The following is a 20,995-nucleotide window of genomic DNA, read 5'->3' on the forward strand; positions in this document are numbered from 1 at the left end:
TGCCTAACGGCAGCCATTTTACTTGATGTTTGTCTATGATTGTGATTTTTTTCATTTCCTTTAGACATATAACATGTCGTTTGACAATTCTTTATGCGATTTGTGTATGCTTTTTTAATATTTAAACCGATTTTATACATTTTGTTTGAATGTATTTTTTATAAAATTTAACGCCATTTTGGTGTGTTTTTTTGCACAAAATATTTGTTAGTAGATACAAACATTGATCGAAGATCAAAATAAAAATTCAAGGGATTAATTACGTTTTATTTTTTGTTAAATTCATACAAAGAACATAATCATATTTCTCTAAAACTGATAAAGACAGCTAGGAACAATGGTCGAAGTTTGATAAAATTGTGCGTGACCCCCAACTCTAAATATTGCAAATACATTTAAAGTTTGCTCACAAGACATTACAATGTTAATCAAACAAAGGAATGCATACGATGGTAAACAGTATTGATTTAATTGAAACGAAGAGAGAAACATTTTACTGCATTTTTATTATAACATGAAATATTCAATTTAATCAATCGTACCACACACACGTGCACTAAATTGAACCCAATGCTCATATATATAATTTTAAAGGAAATAATAAATTGAAATAGAAATGATAATAAGTAAATAATAATAAGTATTTACAAATTGTATGCAGCAGCCATTTGTATAACACTGGTATTTGTTTTGTTTGGTCAAAGTTAGCCAAAATGTTATTTGATTGGTCAATATTTATACAATAATTTAAATAAACCAATCAAGACATTTAAATTAGGATCTCAACTCAACTCAACTCAACTCAACTCATCTTTATTTCCATCATTCGTGGAGATATTCATATTATATACAAAAAGTAATTAATAATGACAATACTGTACAAATTAGGCAGATTAGCGTTTCACATTGGCAATGAATACAATTTTACAGTGCAAAAGGCATTATGTCTCTTACATGTTTTAAAACATAGCTTTTTGTCTTAAACATTCAGACACTTATATATAAACATATACGATCGCCTCAGGAACTGTTTGCGGATCAGCTGGTAGTCAGGAACTATGAGTTCTGCGCCAGGAAGTGCAAAGAATAATGTTTCTCCGTTCATTATTGCTAGTTCATGGGCAAGGTCGACGTCTAGTTCCGTGACGTCAGCGATGAAACACCGCCTATCATGTTTATGTACACTGCATTCATATACGCTGTGTATTTCTACGTTATTAACGTGTTTACCACAGTTGCAGCATCATTGAAGACAGTTCGGTAGTATTTTGCACAAGATCTTAGCAATTAACATTCGGATGTGTTTGACATAGTTCGTGTCAAAAATATAATACACTGTTGTTTTGGAAACATTTGGTTGTAACACTTTGAAAAGTCTAAAATCTTCGTCCGACATAGTTCTATCTGCCTCCAGCAAAGTTCCTTTAGAAAATACGAGACAGTTCACAGTAGTTTTCCATTCGTGTCTTGATGGTATTTGTTCAGGGTGTATTAAAGCAAAATTAATAAAGTTATGAAGTGCAAAGGCACATACAATTTTACAGATGTCAGGTATAAAGCCTTAAGTAACATTCTCATATTGGACGTACTTGAAGTATCGTGTTAAAAATATATTAATTTTTTACTAGTACATTTAGAGTCAAGACATAAAAGTAAATGTAAAAACAACAACTTCCTGATTATAACCGACGAAAATTACTTGTTAAGTCCCAGCATGAACTCACACATATCAGATCTGGTTGTAAAGTGAAATCCCTGGATTTTCTTAACAATAAAGTGTTGGAGTCGATTTATTGTAGTAATGTCACTAGCTGTAATATTATTCCACACTTTGCTACAATAACGAACAATTGGCATAACTATTTTGATATACAGGACAACAGATAATAAAGGATATAAACCATATGGATGGACACCTTGAGCGGTCATTGCGTTTTTAGCTTTCTGATATCTCGTTTGTATTGTAGGTATGTTAAATATAATTGGCTGAAGTCCTTTATAATATATGATTTTCTTGTCACTTTCTCAGAGCATTGCCCCACCGTCACGCGTTCTTTCTCCTCCTTTGCCAAACCTTTGCTCCGTCTCTGCTGCCAGTTCCATCACAAACACGTATGAAACGATTTAAACACATATCTATTATTTTTCGTAAACTAGCGGTACCTTTGAGTTTCGATACACACTGTAGCAAGCTACAATAATTTGTGGAGTCATTTCATCGTTCTAAATTAACAGCTTAACTTCGACAATACATGTACTCATTAATGGAAATATATTTTCAAATTTAGAAAACGTTGTTAACGCGATATTCATTAAATATAATTCTATGATTGTTTGTGTGTAAAGAATGGCTAAATCTGAGTTATACCGAACCTGTAAGTCTTGTAGTAAGGACAGCTGAAGTGTATGTGAGGATTTCCGACGTTGCTTTTCCAAAGTGTATTTAATTGTTGTGACTTCAGTGTGTGTTTGCATTTCGTATCAATTGTGTGTACTCAATTAAGACAAGAATGTCATGTCAAATTCTGATTTAACTTATTCAATTTTATTTGTAAACATACTTTATTCCGACCCAAATATTTTATTCTTACAAATAAGCTGTAACGTAGATTACATAAATACTGTCATTATGCAAACAAATCTCGATCTAGTAGACATACCTCAACATTGGAAGCAGAAAGGCTCAACCAAATGGCTTGATCCCTCAGGCAGTAAACACGCAACTCCCTCCTCCAACCAGGCTTCTTGTATCAAGGCTGACCCTGGCCGCGCCAGCTACTACATCCTCTGTACGTTACATACAAAAAACAAATTGCAACCATTTGTTCGAACCACAACATGGATATAGCTCTATCGTCAACGTGTTGTGAAATTGCTGTGCGCTACTCGAAAGATACTTCTTTGCTTTTGTTAATACTCATTTCAGACAGTACAGCTGTTTTATACCGATGACAGCGTTCAAAATTATCGTCCTTATAAGAACATATAGTTGTAATTTCTCCGCATGTTTCATATATCACGACAAGATCTGTGCTGTGCTCTATCTCACTTGCACAACATTAGGAAACAAAAATGTTGATATCTCCGAAGTATATATGCCAATATGATTAGGCATACAATATTTGTCGAAGAATAAAAAACAGCGAAAAATAATCCAGAGAATTTTATATATCTATTGCAAAAGAAACATTGAGTTATTTCAAAGGTAACACCCAGACATGAGATCACACGAAAACGTCTTGATAAGCCATTTATATGACACCGAAATTAAATAAAAAAAACCTTACCACTACAATCCGCTGAGTTAACACACGATTGACCTTTATTGTTGAAGTTCACGAAAATATATGTTGATTCGATTCGTCAATCCGCCAGTCATTAAATGGAAATTCTCAGATTTGTTTTTATTTTGTCCATGTTTGTTTCATCAAATCATTGTGTATTTAAAACGAGATGTTTTTATCGCACTATATTGAACTTATGCGGTATTGATGATTCCCTTAACTGGTTTATTCTTTCAAGCGTCCGATATTTATTCGTTAATCATGAACACGAATATTTATGAAAATAATTTCAATATCGAGGGTAAAATCATTTACGAAAACCGGTTTACGAATTTACTATAAATAATTGCGTGAATGTCTGAGAAAATGCCACTATTGATCGAATACCGCTCGCCGACTTGACCAGAAAGTAATGACTTCACAGCTCGGCTGTTCGAACAAAGCGAAAAGTAATACATATTTTACATCATAATTGTTACATTAAGCAAACTTTATTCTTAATCATTTCTTCAAGATAGTTGAACATCAAAACAATATCCGCAATGTGGAATACACGTGTTACAATATTGGAAGGAGCAAATTTGTGAGATTGTAAAAGAGAAACACGATCAATATCTTTTATGGGCTTTTTGCTGACAAAAAAAAGTCGTTTAAGCATAAAAATTAGTAAACGCAAAATCTTTTCATCGAATGTTAATGCTGCATATTTCAAGCTTTGTATGTCCTAATTGTCCCTTTAACGTTTTGACCACACGTGACACATGACTTCTGTCTGTTCCCGCATATGGAACATGACACAAGGTGCCCACATGGAAGAAACACGAGGGAAACCTCGAGCCGCTTACAATAGGAACAAAGAGCCTTGTCCCGCAGGTGTTGGTTTTCGTGGGAAAGTACTGCCGCCTTAGTTTGTCTCTTGGCAGGAAGAACATCTTCTGTATATATAAAGTGCCCATTCAAACGTACTGTTGATAGGAATACTATTTAATAATACCATTATACGCACAATACCAGTCGTCAATATCTCCCAATGGTATTGTGCACTTGAATGTCATCAGACGAAAAGACACCCACACATGAATCACACATAAACATGTTACTACTGTAACTTCTAGATACATCAATATAATCCATGAAAAACGCGTACAGAATGTAAACAATAGTCTACCTCAAACAATAACATATTTAGTAATATGACCCTAAAAAGCCGATTCTGTAATGGCTACCTTAACCATAATGTTCAATTTAATGCCTATAATGTTGACATTATTTGAAAAAGCTTCGCCTGCTCATTACTAACGTATAAAACAAATGTCCTTAAGAGCATCATACATAAAGTTATTTAAGTGCTTACCATTGCTCTTTATATCAACCAAAATTGGACTTGCAACTAATCATTTTGCAGGTCAAAGATCCTTGTTTGTTATATTATTTTTACCGTTTCTTTTTCTGGGCACCCTTTGGAATAATATCATATCAATAAGGGGCTATGTACATATGACTGTAGCGGATTACCTTAAACACCAAAATACTGACCCGAAGTCTTCCCGTCAATAATGTCTTCCTCTTCTTCCATTGTCATTATTTCCTGCATTAGGTTCATACCAGTGAGTTCGTTTGCTCCTGTAATGTAACACTAAATGGGTTAAGAATCATATTTAACCCTGTAAGATTAGTTAAAAAAAAAACATTCACGTTCTCTTAACTTGAAACACAAAAACTGACGCCCCTGTTAATCTCAATAAGAATCCACCTAAAAAACTGTTATTAAACCTAAGCAGCCAAGTAGCAAGACAAGGCAACGAAAGTCTAGGTACGAAGGTGCACATGTAATACGAAAGGTATGTCACTTTGTCAATACTTATGTTAACACTAATTGGAATGATAGAACAAACATTGTTTTAAAGAGCCTAATTTCGGCTTGATGAGTGTTCTTCTTCTCAGAATATAGCTACATATTAGCTTTAGACAATAAAAAACTACAACATGAAATGTGTTTATCAACATTATATTAAACTCCAATGAACCTTTCGTTTGAAATTTAACGATACGATCAGTAACTCCACACTCTAAGTTTCACCTAAAATTGAACCATCGCCAATTAGGTAAGACCAAATGTAATAGCTCAACCACTTTTGGAAAAACACAAGGGGTCGGATATAAATAGGCTTTAATGTTATTAAGAAATGAAGACACCCAAAAAATGTGAATGGACAGACGGACAAACTGGCAAACAGTATTGAGTATCAGGCACCAGTAAATTATGGATGTGTCCAACATCTCATCCTTCACTCTACATATTCATTATTACTAATATGTATAACTGAAATGTGCATGCAGATATTTATATAAGACTTATCAAAGAGAATACCTTTGGATCTCAGGACTTTTACAATCGCCTTTTTAACCAAATCTTCACTATAACCATTTTGCAATACACTTTGAGCTGCTTCTGTTTTCATCAATTTGTTAATTTCGTCAGATGAATCTTGCTTAGCTGCAAAACAATTATATTGGTTATTGTTACCGTAACTGGTGTTCCACCAAATGATAAATTAGCCCAAATATGGAGTCTCGATTTGATAAAATAGATTGTTGCATTCAGAAAACAATTTCCTAAAGCCTTAATCAAGAACAATCGATATTGAGTCATAAATACTGCAAATATGCGCTACTATACACATTATACTGTGTTTTAAATATGTTCTATTAACGAACATTCGTTAATCGTTGAGTTCAAGGTTTAAAATGTGATATAAAAATATTTTATCTAAGCGTTTTTTTTACCGTTTGGTGAAGATGACTCCTCAGAGACATCAGCTGTGTTCAACACTCCTGTTTTCTTCTAGAAATGAGATATTAAATATATACTATGTTTTAAGTAAAATGATATAGAAGAGACAACACCATGATTGAAAAAAATAATATATATATAGTGGATTTTGTATCTGTAAGTAACCACACTGTCGCTTAATGAGGTGTACAGCTACTGCAGTTCTATCATTACCTCGGTTGTCAGTTCCAGTGCAAGTTTAACCAGGTTCACGAATTCTCGCCCTTTCATTGAAACCACGTGATCACAATCAAGCGAAGCCCGAGCATGTTCAGTCCACGGATCGTCGTTCTTTGACCAATTTCGCAATCCTGTAAATATGAAAAAAACATGTAAAGCATGGTCCATAGTAAAGCATCATTCTATAAACACATATAGTAAATGATCCTGTGACAGATCTATAACATTTAATGGATCATTATTTGTCACTTGACCTAGAAACACGCATTTTAAGTGCGATGGTGTTGATTGTCAGTTTGCCTTTCCAAAAGGTATAACTTTGCCGATCTGTTTGTGTCTCCTAAATAAGGTATCACGTTTAGCTTGTTATGTGTACGATAGTTCGAATTAACCTCTACAATATATTATTGAAGTTGAACTTACCTAAACCACAATCAAAACAACGTGTACAATCCTCAGACCCCGCATAAAAGAATCCTGCTTCAGATAAGAGTCGTGTAGAAACAGAAACGCTTTGACAATCTTTAAAACTGTCCAGTCGCGAAGCCGTTGTCATGTACTTTGGATATTTTGGACGCTTGCTGGAGTTCACTATAGCACTTGAAGAAGAACTTGATGCCGGCTTAGCTGTACCAATTGCCGTTGCAGTCGATGCAAGGGTTTGATTTCGTTTCTGAGTGTTTGGACTGGCAATACCATTTGCTACTATTGATGTTAGAATAGTTTGTAAAACCACATGAACGATTTATTACGAATACTTGAAGCAACTGTCATAAACACTCAATACAGCGAACATTACAATCATGCTCTGTTTTAAAAGCATTAAATTTATCGTTTTCAAATTATATATATCAAGAGTAAATACCGGTGCTATATGTTATTCCGTAACACAAACGATGCATGTTCACAGAATATATTGGAAGGTTTTGCTTAATAAAGATATTGGATAAGAACAATTAGGAAAGAATAATGGTTTAGTTTTTTAATTGATAAATACAAAATTTGATTTACAGCCTAATCTGTAACGTACCTTGATGTTCCCGTGAGTGATTTTGAGGGTCTTCCGTAGGCTGCACCGCTAGTGTGTTGATGTCGTACACAGCCCTTCTGATTTGCTTAAGCGGAACAAATACACCTGTTTGCTTAGACCCCGTACGTGGGGCAGAGAAGGTTGTATATTGGGTGTTCTTTGTATGAGTTTGAGTTGCGGGCAATGATTGGTACTGGCTCGCCTCTTGATCCTGGTATGCGAATCCTCCTTGTGGCACGAGACTGGTGGGTTGTGTTTTATGGTCAAATATACCCTTGGGTGAAGTAGATCTACTGCTGCTTGAATATGACGACGATGCTGTTGTCATATGATTATTCCAAAAGGCATTATCCATTGAATTTTTCTTTTCTAATTAAATGAATTGGTTATGTTCAAACGCGTTTCGTTTGGCCTGCAAGATAAAAGTATACCCTTGAAATTAACTGCATCTTTGTAAATAACATGTAAAACAGTTGGGTGGTATTTACTAATATGCACAGTATAGTCGAACATTACAAACAAAATGCTATGTAATAATAGGTTTGCAAACACAATTGTTCGATCCTAAATATACCTTAAGAAGGAATTCGATTTGTTCTTGCGTATGTGTTGTGACTGACAAAATAAAAACTATTGTACGGTGAAGGCGTCATCATGAACCGTTAAATATATCAAAGAACATTGGATTAGAATATACCGTTAAAATCAATATTACAATGCGATTATTCCTATTATAAGGCTCTTCGTTTATTTCATACAATTGTGACGCGTTTGTGTCATACAATTGTGACGTTCAGTGCTGTCCTTTTTTATACAGCGGCAGTTTTGGACCAATTTTCAACAAACGATTAGTCTTAAACGCTGTAATAATAATTATAGTACACGAGAAAAATAACTGTTTTTTGTAAATGAAATCCATTTATTTGCCTTTAATTAAAAACATAATGCTTTCAAATGCATTTAACATTATAACTAGGCGTTTTGATAATAACTTATTTAGTAATTTATTTCAAATGACATCATCAATTCGACGTCATCACAAATAGTCAATTTGACGTTATCAAAATGGGCAATAATGGAAGTTAAATGGTATGTTTGAAGCAAACTAATATTTTGATCAGGATTCAACAGGAAGCGTTTATGATCTTTGTGGGAAAATAAGAAAAGAATTATTTTATGCAATAACCTTAAAAAATAGTATTTCCTGAAATTCGTTACAAATGTTTGGCCACCGTATTTGAATGTACACTAGAATTCCATTTGTACACTGTACTTCTAACATTTCTTATTCAAACATATTCCATGAAATGACCAAATCGTTTGTATGCGTACCAACAATGAGTTGAAAATGTAAAAGCAAGGTCAGTTGTTTGTTTTTTAAAGAGTCAAAAATACGAATATGAAAAGTAGTCAATGTTCTGAGATGGTTTTTAATGTTATGTGTTAAAACAGAATTATGACATGTAACAATGAGTAGTGACATCCTTATCGGTGTAATTGGCCCTTCATATCAATGGTTAAGAACCTTGTAATCGGTCCAACATCATTATCAGCACTCAAAGACGTGATGGAAAATGTACTTCATACTAATATTTATAATAATTTGAATGTTTCCATTCCATTTATTACAAGTATGATTTCACTTACTTTCGGGGTATTTAGTGTGGTAAAACTTAAAAAGGAGAATTTTAGATTGTGTTTCAAAATCAACAACAAAAAAAAACTCTCTAGTTTTTATCCATTTTATATACCAACTAGAATTAACGTAATCATAATATCAACAATCTGAGACTATTTTTCAAAATTATATTTTAAGACGCATATCAAAATGGTTTCCCATTTATACATAAAGTGTATCAGTACAATTAGCTGTGATGTATTCATGTAAGCTTCGCCAATCGTTCAATAACTTAAGTATTACATTTATGACGACAAACATATAAATAGCTTAAATATTTAAATCATCATTATTACAAACTGTATTCGTGTATGTGCACGGGTTAGAAAGTGGGTGTCAATGATGATCTTTTGAAATCGTTTAAAGGCCTAGTTTAAGGAATGTTTGGCATGTTAATCCCCTGCTGTGCATCTCCTGCTATTTGCACTGGTGTCACAGTAGGGGCCAATTTCCTGTGTATTCGTTTATTGGCTCAGGGCCATTTAAGGTCCATTTCTATAATAAAACATCCTAAACTGCACAGCAGAATACTCAGATTAGAGATCTGATAAGACAATTAGGCAATAAGATTAAGATCAATTAACAGATGTTGTGTACAAATACACGTTTTTTTTGTTGTTGTTATTTGTTGTATTTTTTGTTTGGGGGAGGGGGGGGTCACTTATAGAAGAATTAAACTAGGCCCTTAGCAACAAATGTTACATTTTTTGCAATGTTTACAGCAATCGTTTGTACTTACATGAATGAGATCCTTCTTGTGTTCTCAATGTTCTGTATAAATGTGAAATTATTTTTAATAATAAATTAAACGTATTGAACATAATAATCGTAGTCATATTGAATGACTTTCCGATACCCAAATGTGTACAATTACATAGAATTAAAAACTTCTTTATTTTTTATAACTGTCGACATGTATTATAAGTTTTTTTTCATATAAACTAACTTGCCATGTATACTATTAGTAAATAAATGGTGTTTGAACTGAAAATAACTTGACTGGAGTGCGTGGTTCAACAAATCCAAAAACAATTATCATTGGTTCGACCAGACCTAAAACAATCATCATTGGTTCGACACGCCCTAAAACAATCACCATTGGTTCGATACGCCCTAAAACAATCATCATTGGTTCGACACGCCCTAACACAATTATTATCGGTTCGACGGGCCCTAAAACAATCACCGTTGCTTCGACACGCTCTAAAAACAATCATCATTGGTTCGACATATCCTAAAACAATCATCATTGGTTCGACACGACCTACAACAATTATCATCCGTTCGAGACGCCCTAAAACAATCATCGTTGTTTCAACACGCCCTACATCAATCACCATTGGCCGCCATGCCCTAAACAATCACCGTAGGTTCGAAACGCACTAAAACAATCACCGTTGGTTCGACACGCTCTAAAACAATCACCATTGGTTCGACGAGCCCTAAAACAATCATCATTGGTTCGACACGCCCTTAAACAATCATCAATGGTTCGAAACGCCCTAAAACAATCATCATCCGTTCCACATGCTCTGAAACAATCACCGTTGGTTCGATAAGCTGTAAAACAATCACTACTGGTTCGACACGCCCTAAAACAATCATCATCCGTTTGACACGCCCTTAAACAATCATCATTGTTTCGACATGCTCTAAAACAATCATCATTAGTTCGACACGCCCTAACACAATCATCATTGGTTCGACACGCCCTAAAACAATCACCGTTGGTTCGACACGCCTTTAAACAATCACCGTTGGTTCGACACGCCTTTAAACAATCACCGTTGGTTCGACAAACCCTAAAACAATCACCGTTGGTTCGACACGCCTTTAAACAATCACCGTTGGTTCGAAACGCCTTTAAACAATCACCGTTGGTTCGAAACGCCTTTAAACAATCACCGTTGGTTCGACACGCCTTTAAACAATCACCGTTGGTTCGAAACGCCTTTAAACAATCACCGTTGGTTCGACACGCCCTAAAACAATTACCATTGGTTCGACAAGCCCTAAAACAATCACCGTTGGTTCGACACGCTTTAAAACAATCACCGTTGGTTCGACACGCCCTAAAACAATCACCGTTGGTTCGACAATCCCTAAAACAATCAACGTTGGTTCGACACGCCCTAAAACAATCACCATTTGTTCGACACGCCCTAAAACAATCACCGTTTGTTCGACAAGCCCTTAAACAATCACCGTTGGTTCGACACGCCTTTAAACAATCACCGTTGGTTCGACACGCCTTTAAACAATCACCGTTGGTTCGACAAACCCTAAAACAATCACCGTTGGTTCGACACGCCTTTAAACAATCACCGTTGGTTCGACACGCCCTAAAACAATCACCGTTGGTTCGACACGCCCTAAACCAATCACCGTTGGTTCGATAATCCCTAGAACAATCAACGTTGGTTCGACACGCCCTAAAACAATCACCGTTTGTTCGACACGCCCTAAAACAATCACCGTTTGTTCGACAAGCCCTAAAACAATCACCGTTTGTTCGACAAGCCCTAAAACAACCACTGTTGGTTCGACAAACCCTAAAACAATCACCGTTTGTTCGACAAGCCCTAAAACAATCACCGTTGGTTCGACAAACCCTAAAACGATCACCGTTTGTTCGACAAACCCTAAAACAATCACCGTTGGTTTGACAAACCCTAAAACAATCACTGTTTGTTCGACACGCCCTTAAACAATCACCGTTTGTTCGACAAACCCTAAAACAATCACCGTTTGTTCGACACGCCCTAAAACAATCACCGTTTGTTCGACACGCCCTAACACAATCATCAACCGTTCGACACACCCTAAAACAATCACCGTTGGTTCGACAAGCTCTTAAACAATCACCGTTGGTTAGACACGATCTAAAACAATCACCGTTGGTTCGACAAGTCCTATAATAATCACCGTTGGTTCGACACGCTCTAAAACAATCACCGTTGGTTCGACAAACCCTAAAACAATCACCGTTTTTTCGACACGCCCTTAAACAATCACCGTTGGTTCGACACGCCCTTAAACAATCACCGTTGGTTCGACAAGCCCTATAATATTCACCGTTGGTTCGACACGCTCTAAAACAATCATCATCGGGTCAACCGCCCTGAAGAAACCCTGTTTTTGACACGTGCTAAAACAATTATCGTTTGTTCGACACGCTCTAAAACAATCATCATCGGTTCGACACGCCCTAAAACAATCACCGTTGTTCGACACGCTCTAAAATAATCACCGTTGGTGCGACACGCTTTTAAACAATTATCATCCGTTCGACACGCCCTAAAACAATCACCGTTGATTCGACACGCTCTAAAATTGTCACAGTTGGAGCGACACGCTCTAAAACAATCATCAATCGTTCGACAGGCCCTAAAATAATCACCGTTGCTTTGACACGCTCTAAAATAAGAACAGTTGGAGCGAAACGCTCTAAAACAATCATCATCCGCTCGACACGCCCTATAATAATCACCATTGGTTCGACACGCTTTAAAACAATCATCATCAGTTCGACACGCCCTAAAACAATCACCGTTGTAAGACACGCTCTACAAAAAAAAAATCACCGTTGGTGCGACACGCTCTTAAACAATCATCATCCGTTCGACACGCCCTAAAACAATCACTGTTGATTCGACACGCTCTAAAATTGTCACAGTTGGAGCGACACGCTCTAAAACAATCATCATCCGTTCGACACGCCCTAAAATAATCACCGTTGATCCGACACGCCCCCTAAAACAATCACCGTTGCTTTGACACGCTCTAAAATAACCACAGTTGGAGCGACACGCTCTTAAACAATCATCATCCGTTCGACACGCCCTAAAATAATCACCGTTGGTTTGACACGCCCTAAAACGATAACCGTTGATTAGACACGCCCCCTAAAACAATCACCGTTGCTTTTACACGCCCTAAAATAATCACAGTTGGAGCGACACGCTCTAAAACAATCATCATCCGTTCGACACGCCCTAAAATAATCACCGTTGGTTCGACACGCCCTAAAACGATCACCGTTGATTCGACTCGCCCCCTAAAACAATCATCGTTGCTTCGACACACTCTAAAACAATCACCATTGGTTCGACACGCTCTAAAACAATCACCATTGGTTAGACACGCTCTTAAACATTCATCATTAGTTCGACACGCCCTTAAACAATCACCGTTGGTTCGACACGCTCTAAAACAATCATCATTGTTTCGACACGCCCTTAAAGCAATCATCATTAGTTCGACGCGCTCTATATCAATCATCATTGGTTTGACACGCTCTAGAGCAATCATCGTTGTTGCGACAAGGCCTAAAACAATCGCAGTGGAACGACGAACCCATGAACAATCACCATTGCTTCGACAAGTCCTTAAACAATCATCATTGCTACGACACGCTCTAAAACAATCACGATTTGTTCGATACGCCATAAAATAACCACCGTTGGTTCGTCATGCTCTAAAACAATCACCATTGCTTTGACAGTCTCTAAAACAATCAACATTGGTTCGACATGCCCTATAAATTCACTATTTGTTCGATACGCCATAAAATAACCACCGTTGGTTCGTCATGTTCTAAAGCAATCATCACCGGTTCGACACGCCCTTAAACAATCACTGTTGGTTAAACACGCCTTAAAACAACCACGGTTGGTTCGACATGCTCTAAAACAATCATCATCAGTTCGACATCCCCTAAAACAATCATCATTGGTTCGACACGCCTTTAAACAATCACCGTTGGTTCGACACGCCTTTAAACAATCACCGTTGGTTCGACACGCCTTTAAACAATCACCGTTGGTTCGACACGCCCTTAAACAATCACCATTGGTTCGACACGCCCTTAAACAATCACCGTTGGTTCGACACGCCTTTAAAAATCACCGTTGGTTCGACAACCTCTAAACCAATCATCATCGGGTCAACCGCCCTGACGAAACCCTGTTTTTGACACGCGCTAAAACAATTACCGTTGGTTCGACACGCCTTTAAACAATTACCGTTGGTTCGACACGCCCTTAAACAATCACTGTTTATTCTACACGCCCCCTAAAACAATCACCGTTGCTTCGACACGCCCTAAATCAATCACCATTGGTTCGATACGCCTTAAAACAATCACCGTTGGTTCGACACGCTCTAAATCAATCATCATTGTTAAGACACGCCATAAACACAATCACCATTGGTTCGACATGCGCTATATCAATCATCATTGTTTCGACACAGTCTAGAGCAATCATCATTGTTGGGACAAGGCCTAAAACAATCGTCGTGGAACGACGATACCTTGAACAATCACCACTGCTTCGACAAGTCCGAAAACAATCACCATTGGTTCGACATGCCCTTAAACAATCACCATTGCTTCGAAAAGTCCTAAAACAATCACCGTTTGTTCGACACGCCCTAAAACAACCACCATTGCTTCGACGCGCTCTAAAACAATCACCATTGGTTCGACATGCGCTTAAACAATCACCATTGCTTCTATACCCCAAAAAAAAACCACCGTTGGTTCGTCATGCTCTAAAACAATCATCACTGGTTCGAAACGCCCTTAAAAAAACACCGTTGGTTAGACACGCCTTAAAATAATCACCGTTGGCTTGACATAGTCTAAAACCATCATCATCAGTCCGACATCCCCGAAAACAATCACCATTGGATCGACACGCCCTAAAACAATCACCGTTTGTTAGACACCCCCTAAACCAATCACCGTTGGTTCGACACGCTTTAAAACAATCATCATCGGTTCAACCGCCCTGAAGAAACCCTGTTTTTGACACGCACTAAGACAATTACCGTTTGTTCGACACGCCTTAAAGCAATCATCATCGGTTCGACACGCCTTAAAACAGTCATCGTTGTTCGACACGCTCTAAAACAATCACCGTTGGAGCGACACGCTCTAAAACAATCATCATCCGTTCGACACGCCCTAACACAATCACCGTTGGTTCGACACGCCCTAAAATAATCACCGTTGATTCGATATGCCCACTAAAACAATCACCGTTGCTTCGACACGCTCTTTAACAATCATCATTGCTTCGACACGGTCTAAAACAATCACCATTCGTTCGACAAACTCTAATTCAATCATCATTGTTTCGACACGCTCTAAATCAATCACCATTGGTTCGATACGCCTTAAAACAATCACCATTGGTTCGACACGCTCTAAATCAATCATCATTGTTTAGACCTGCCCTAAAAACAATCACCATTGGTTCGACACGCTCTATATCAATCATCATTGGTTCGACACGGTCTAGAGCAATCATCATTGTTGCGACAAGGCCTAAAACAATCGTCGTGGAACGACGAACCCTTGAACAATCACCACTGCTTCGACAAGTCCGAAAACAATCACCATTGGTTCGACATGCCCTTAAACAATCACCATTGCTTCGATACCCCATAAAATAACCACCGTTTGTTCGTCATGCTCTAAAAATATCATCACCGGTTCGAAACGCCCTTAAAAAACACCGTTGGTTAGACACGCCTTAAAATAATCACCGTTGGCTTGACATAGTCTAAAACCATCATCATCAGTCCGACATCCCCGAAAACAATCACCATTGGATCGACACGCCCTAAAACAATCACCGTTTGTTAGACACCCCCTAAACCAATCACCGTTGGTTCGACACGCTTTAAAACAATCATCATCGGTTCAACCGCCCTGAAGAAACCCTGTTTTTGACACGCACTAAAACAATTACCGTTTGTTCGATACCCCCTAAAGCAATCATCATCGGTTCGACACGCCTTAAAACAGTCATCGTTGTTCGACACGCTCTAAAACAATCACCGTTGGAGCGACACGCTCTAAAACAATCATCATCCGTTCGACACGCCCTAACACAATCACCGTTTGTTCGACACGCCCTAAAATAATCACCGTTGATTCGATATGCCCACTTAAACAATCACCGTCGCTTCGACACGCTCTAAAATAATCCTCGTTGGTTCGACAAGCTCTAAAACAATCATCATCCGTTCAACATTCCGTTAAATAATCAATATTGGTTCGACACGCCCTAAAACAATCACCGTTGATTCGGCACGCCTTAAAACAATCACCGTTGATTCGACACGCCCCCTAAAACAACCAACGTTGCTTCGATACGCTCTAATACAATCATCTTTGGTTCGACACGCTCTAAAACAATCATCATTGGTTCGACACGCTCTAAAACAATCATCATTGGTTCGACACGCCCTTAAACAATCATCATTGTTTCGACACGATCTTAAACAATCATCATTAGTTCGACACGCCCTTAAACAATCACCATTGATTCGACACGCTCTAAAATAATCATCATTGTTTCGACACTCCCACAATCAATCATCATTGTTCGACACGCTCTAAAACAATCATCTTTGGTTCGACACGCTCTAAATCAATCACCATTGGTTCGACACGCTCTAAATAAATCATCATTGGTTCGAAACGCTCTGAATCAATCATCATTGTTTCGACACGCTCTAAAACAGTCATCATTGGTTCGACACGCTCCAAAACAATAATCATTTGTTCGACACGCTCTGAATTAAGCATCAATGTTTCGACACTCCAACAATCAATCATCATTTGTTCGACACGCTTTAAAACAATCATCTTTGGTTCGACACGCTCTAAATCAATCACCATTGGTTCGACAGGCTCTGAAACAATCACCATTGTTTCGACACGCTCTTAATCATCCACCATTGTTTCGACGCGCTCTAAATCAAACTCCGTTGATTCGACACCCCCCCCCCAAAAAAAAAAAACAATCACCGTTGCTTCGACACGCTCTTTAACAATCATCATTGCTTCGACACTCTCTAAAACAATCACCATTCGTTCGACAAACTCTAAATCAATCATCATTGTTCGACACGCTCTAAATCAATCACCATTGGTTCGATACGCCTTAAAACAATCACCATTGGTTCGACACGCTCTAAATCAATCATCATTGTTTAGACATGCCCTAAAAACAATCACCATTGGTTCGACACGCTCTATATCAATCATCATTGGTTCGACACGGTCTAGAGCAATCATCATTGTTGCGACAAGGCCTAAAACAATCGCCGTGGAACGACGAACCCTTGAACAATCACCACTGCTTCGACAAGTCCGAAAACAATCACCATTGGTTCGACATGCCCTAAAACAATCAACATTGCTTCGACAGGCTCTAAAACAATCATCATTGGTTCGACATGCCCTTAAACAATCACCATTTGTTCGATACGCCATAAAATAACCACCGTTGGTTCGTCATGCTCCAAAACAATCATCACCGGTTCGAAATGCCCTTAAACAATCATCGTTGGTTAAACACGCCTTAAAACAACCAACGTTGGCTTGACATGCTCTAAAACAATCACCGTTTGTTAGACACTCCCTAAAACAATCACCATTGGTTCGACACGCTCTGAATCAATCATCATTGGTTCGTCATGCTCTAAAACAATCATCACCGGTTCGACACGCCCTTAAACAATCACCGTTGGTTAAACACGCCTTAAAACAACCAACGTTGGCTTGACATGCTCTAAAACAATCATCATCAGTCCGACATCCCGACGAACAACGAACCCTTGAACAATCACCATTGCTTCGACACGCCCTAAAACAATCACCATTGTTTCGACACGCCCTTAAACAATCACCATTGGTTCGACACGCCCTTAAACAATCACCGTTGGTTCGACACGCTCTAAAACAATCACCATTGGTTCGACACGCCCTTAAACAATCACCGTTGGTTCGACACGCCCTTAAACAATCACCGTTGGTTTGACACGCCCTTAAACAATCACCGTTGGTTCGACACGCCCTTAAACAATCATTATTGGTTCGGCAAGTCCTTAAACAATCACTGTGTGTTCGAAACGCCCTTAAACAATCATCATTGGTTCGACACACAAAACAATCACCATAAGTCCGATACGCTCTAATACAATCATCTTTGGTTCGACACGCTCTAAAACAATCACCATTGGTTCGACACGCCCTTAAACAATCATCATTGGTTCGACACGCCCTTAAACAATCACCATTGGTTCGACACGCTCTAAAACAATCACCATTGGTTCGACACGCCCTTAAACAATCATCATTGGTTCAACACGCTCTGAATCAATCATCATTGTTTCGACACGCTCTAAAACAATCATCTTTGGTTCGACACGCTCTAAAACAATAATCATTTGTTCGACACACTCTGAATTAATCATCAATGTTTCGACACTCCCACAATCAATCATCATTTGTTCGACACGCTCTAAAACAATCATCTTTGGTTCGACACGCTCTAAATCAATCACCATTGGTTCGACAGGCTCTAAAACAATCATCACTGGTTCGACACGCTCTAAATCAATCACCATTGTTTCGACACGCTCTAAATCAAACACCATTGGTTGGATACGCCCTAAAACAATCACCATTGTTTCGACACGCCTTAAAACAGTAATAAACGTTTCACCAAGCCCTAAAAGAGTCCTTTTTGGTTCGATACACCCTTAAACAATCATAAATGGTTAAACATACCCTAACATAATCCTTATTTAACTCATGTTGCTATATATTTTGGAACCTACTACAGGTTAAAAATTGCAACTACTTCGGTTTTATGTTATTTAAAATGGGATAATGAGGAAGTATCAACTGATACATATCACAGACATATCTCTTACATTACGAAATAATGTGTTTTTTACCATATTCTTTATAAAAGTATATCGCCTTTGTGTTTTTGTTTAATTATTGACACATACGTGTGGAATAAAACAGCACATTCGTTAGTAATTGTCATTTGAGTTTTACTGAATGATTCCTTCAAAGTTGATATCAAAAAGTATGGTGACAAATGTTTTTTACAGTCCTCTTCATTTGATCACATCTTTCTCCCCAAAAGTATAAAAATAAATATGTTATCATTGTAACGAACTCAACACGCTATATGATAGTTAATTACATAAAACTGTATCTACGTATGAACAAACATGTATGTACAAATGTTATAACCTATCATGTATGTTTGTACTTTCCAACACAAATGTATAAAGAATGCAGACAATAGTAATCAGACAATATCAAATTGTTCTTACCTTCTCGAAGTCCATATATCATTGGTGATATCATCGAACAAAATATCTACTTAATAAATACGTATATCAGTTGAATATATTTCCCAATACAGTGGGATTCCAGACTTGATAAAGATTTAATACCTCGCGCGACTTATACATGTATATTATCGCTTTATTTGCATTAGTTTTCATTAGTGTGTATAGGTAAAAACCAGCTTACATACAGTGCTCTAGACGTATGTTTGAAATAAAATTAAAATGGAAACAGATTTTAACAGTTTAAGTGCGTTTTTTTTTTGGTTCCTTTTTATTTCAACACATTTTATAATATTTCACGTGATTTCATGTAAAGGGTCTTTTTTACAGAAAATGCAATTATAATTTAACTATTTTAAATACATAATTACTGATTCAGACGTATTATTTTTCAACTTAATTGTGGCTATTTTGATCATAAAGGGCCTTTTCTGCATATTCATAAAATGTATTGCAGATAACTTTATTATTGTTTGGCGAAGTCATAAAACTAACAGTTGGTTTAAACTTGCGCTCCGTCAGATGCTCTCCTCTATCCTTCCCTGAAATACCAGAATGCCTTTCTACTCATATAGTAAGTTTTAGAAGACAACTGACATTGTTGGTGCCTTGTTGGGGTGCAGTTTAAAGTTGCACTTCTACAGTTGCTCTCTCTCTCTCTCTCTCTCTCTCGTCTTTCCCTGAAATACCAGCATGCCGTTCTATGGATATAGTAAATCTTAGCTGACAACTTACTGGTTTTACAATTATCACTAAAGTAGCCATACATACAGCCATTTAAGCAATATCCATCTTCGTTACATGTTGTTTCGTTGCCGACGGCCTTACTTGCTTCTGAGCATCGGTTTCGCATTGAGGCCCATGATAATCTTTGATACATCATTTAAATCAGTTTCCAGAGTCCCGATCGCACACTCTTTCGAGACAATGTGTATTGCATGTCATGTTACAAAACAGGGCATAATTTTCCTGTTATGTACAATATTCACGCATGTGAAATACGCAAAAGCGGTGCAATTTGTATTGCAGCCAGATTCACATCTAGCGCTCCAATGACCACTTCTAACCCAGAGCACATTCGCCGTTCTTTGCATTACACGCCGCCAGTGTGCATCCTTTATTCCACAGTGATCAGAACAGTCATTTCCGAAGTAACCAAACTCGCAAACATCGCAGCGTTCTCTTGTAAAATGCAGTTTGCAAGTACATGAGCCATCACTTTCACATATAACTGGACGACCAAGGACGCCTAGGTGATAAGCGAGCGCGCAAATAACTGCGTTAATTCGACATCCCGGGTTGTCTTGATGAGTGTGCTTATAGCTACGCTAACTAGAGGCCAAACTATGCACTAACCGGAACACCCGGTTTCGTTAGTGAGAAGCGAGTGCGCTAGTCACTGCGCTAACTTATGCGCTAACCCAAACCAGGGTTGCCTTAATGAGAAGTGAGTGGGCCAATCACTGCGCTTACTGGACAAGTTGTGCGCTAACAGGCAAACCTGTGTTGCCATAGTGAGAAGCGTGTGCGCTTATCACTGCACTAAGCGGATAAAATGTGCGTTATACGGACAACCTAAGTCACTTTAGTGAGAAGCGAGTGCGGTAACCGGACAACCTGGGACGCCTTTATGAGAAGCGTGTGCGCTAACCACAGTGCTAACCGGACAACCCGGCTCACCGCCTTTAGCGAGAAGCGAGTGCGTTAGCCGGACAACCCGGCTCAACGCCTTAATGAGAAGCGAGTGCGCTAGCCGGACAACCCGGCTCACCGCCTTTATGAAAAGCGAGTGCGCTAGCCGCAAAACCCGGCTCACCAATTTT

The 20,995-nt window shown here is 38.0% G+C and overlaps 1 protein-coding gene across 3 annotated transcripts; it reads right to left on the reverse strand.

The window, feature by feature from the left end:
- Positions 1-316: 316 nt before the first annotated feature.
- Positions 317-19,264, reverse strand: LOC128206990 (baculoviral IAP repeat-containing protein 3-like). Of its 3 annotated transcripts, XM_052909765.1 has the most exons (10): positions 19,155-19,253; positions 9,745-9,776; positions 7,328-7,739; positions 6,721-7,002; positions 6,292-6,428; positions 6,072-6,129; positions 5,656-5,781; positions 4,821-4,907; positions 4,130-4,219; positions 317-2,787 (listed from the first exon to the last, which is right to left on the reverse strand). In XM_052909765.1, coding segments are annotated over exons 3-10 (1,137 nt in total). In that variant the 5' UTR covers positions 7,683-7,739; positions 9,745-9,776; positions 19,155-19,253; the 3' UTR covers positions 317-2,785. The 3 variants fall into 3 exon arrangements, with proteins under 3 accessions (XP_052765725.1, XP_052765723.1, XP_052765724.1); XM_052909763.1 differs by lacking the exon at positions 317-2,787 and having other exon boundaries at positions 3,149-4,219; positions 19,155-19,252; XM_052909764.1 differs by lacking the exons at positions 317-2,787; positions 9,745-9,776 and having other exon boundaries at positions 3,149-4,219; positions 19,155-19,264.
- Between the last annotated feature and the right edge of the window lie 1,731 nt (positions 19,265-20,995).

Source organism: Mya arenaria, chromosome 10 (assembly GCF_026914265.1).
Source record: "Mya arenaria isolate MELC-2E11 chromosome 10, ASM2691426v1".
Classification (NCBI taxonomy): Eukaryota; Metazoa; Mollusca; class Bivalvia; order Myida; family Myidae; genus Mya; species Mya arenaria.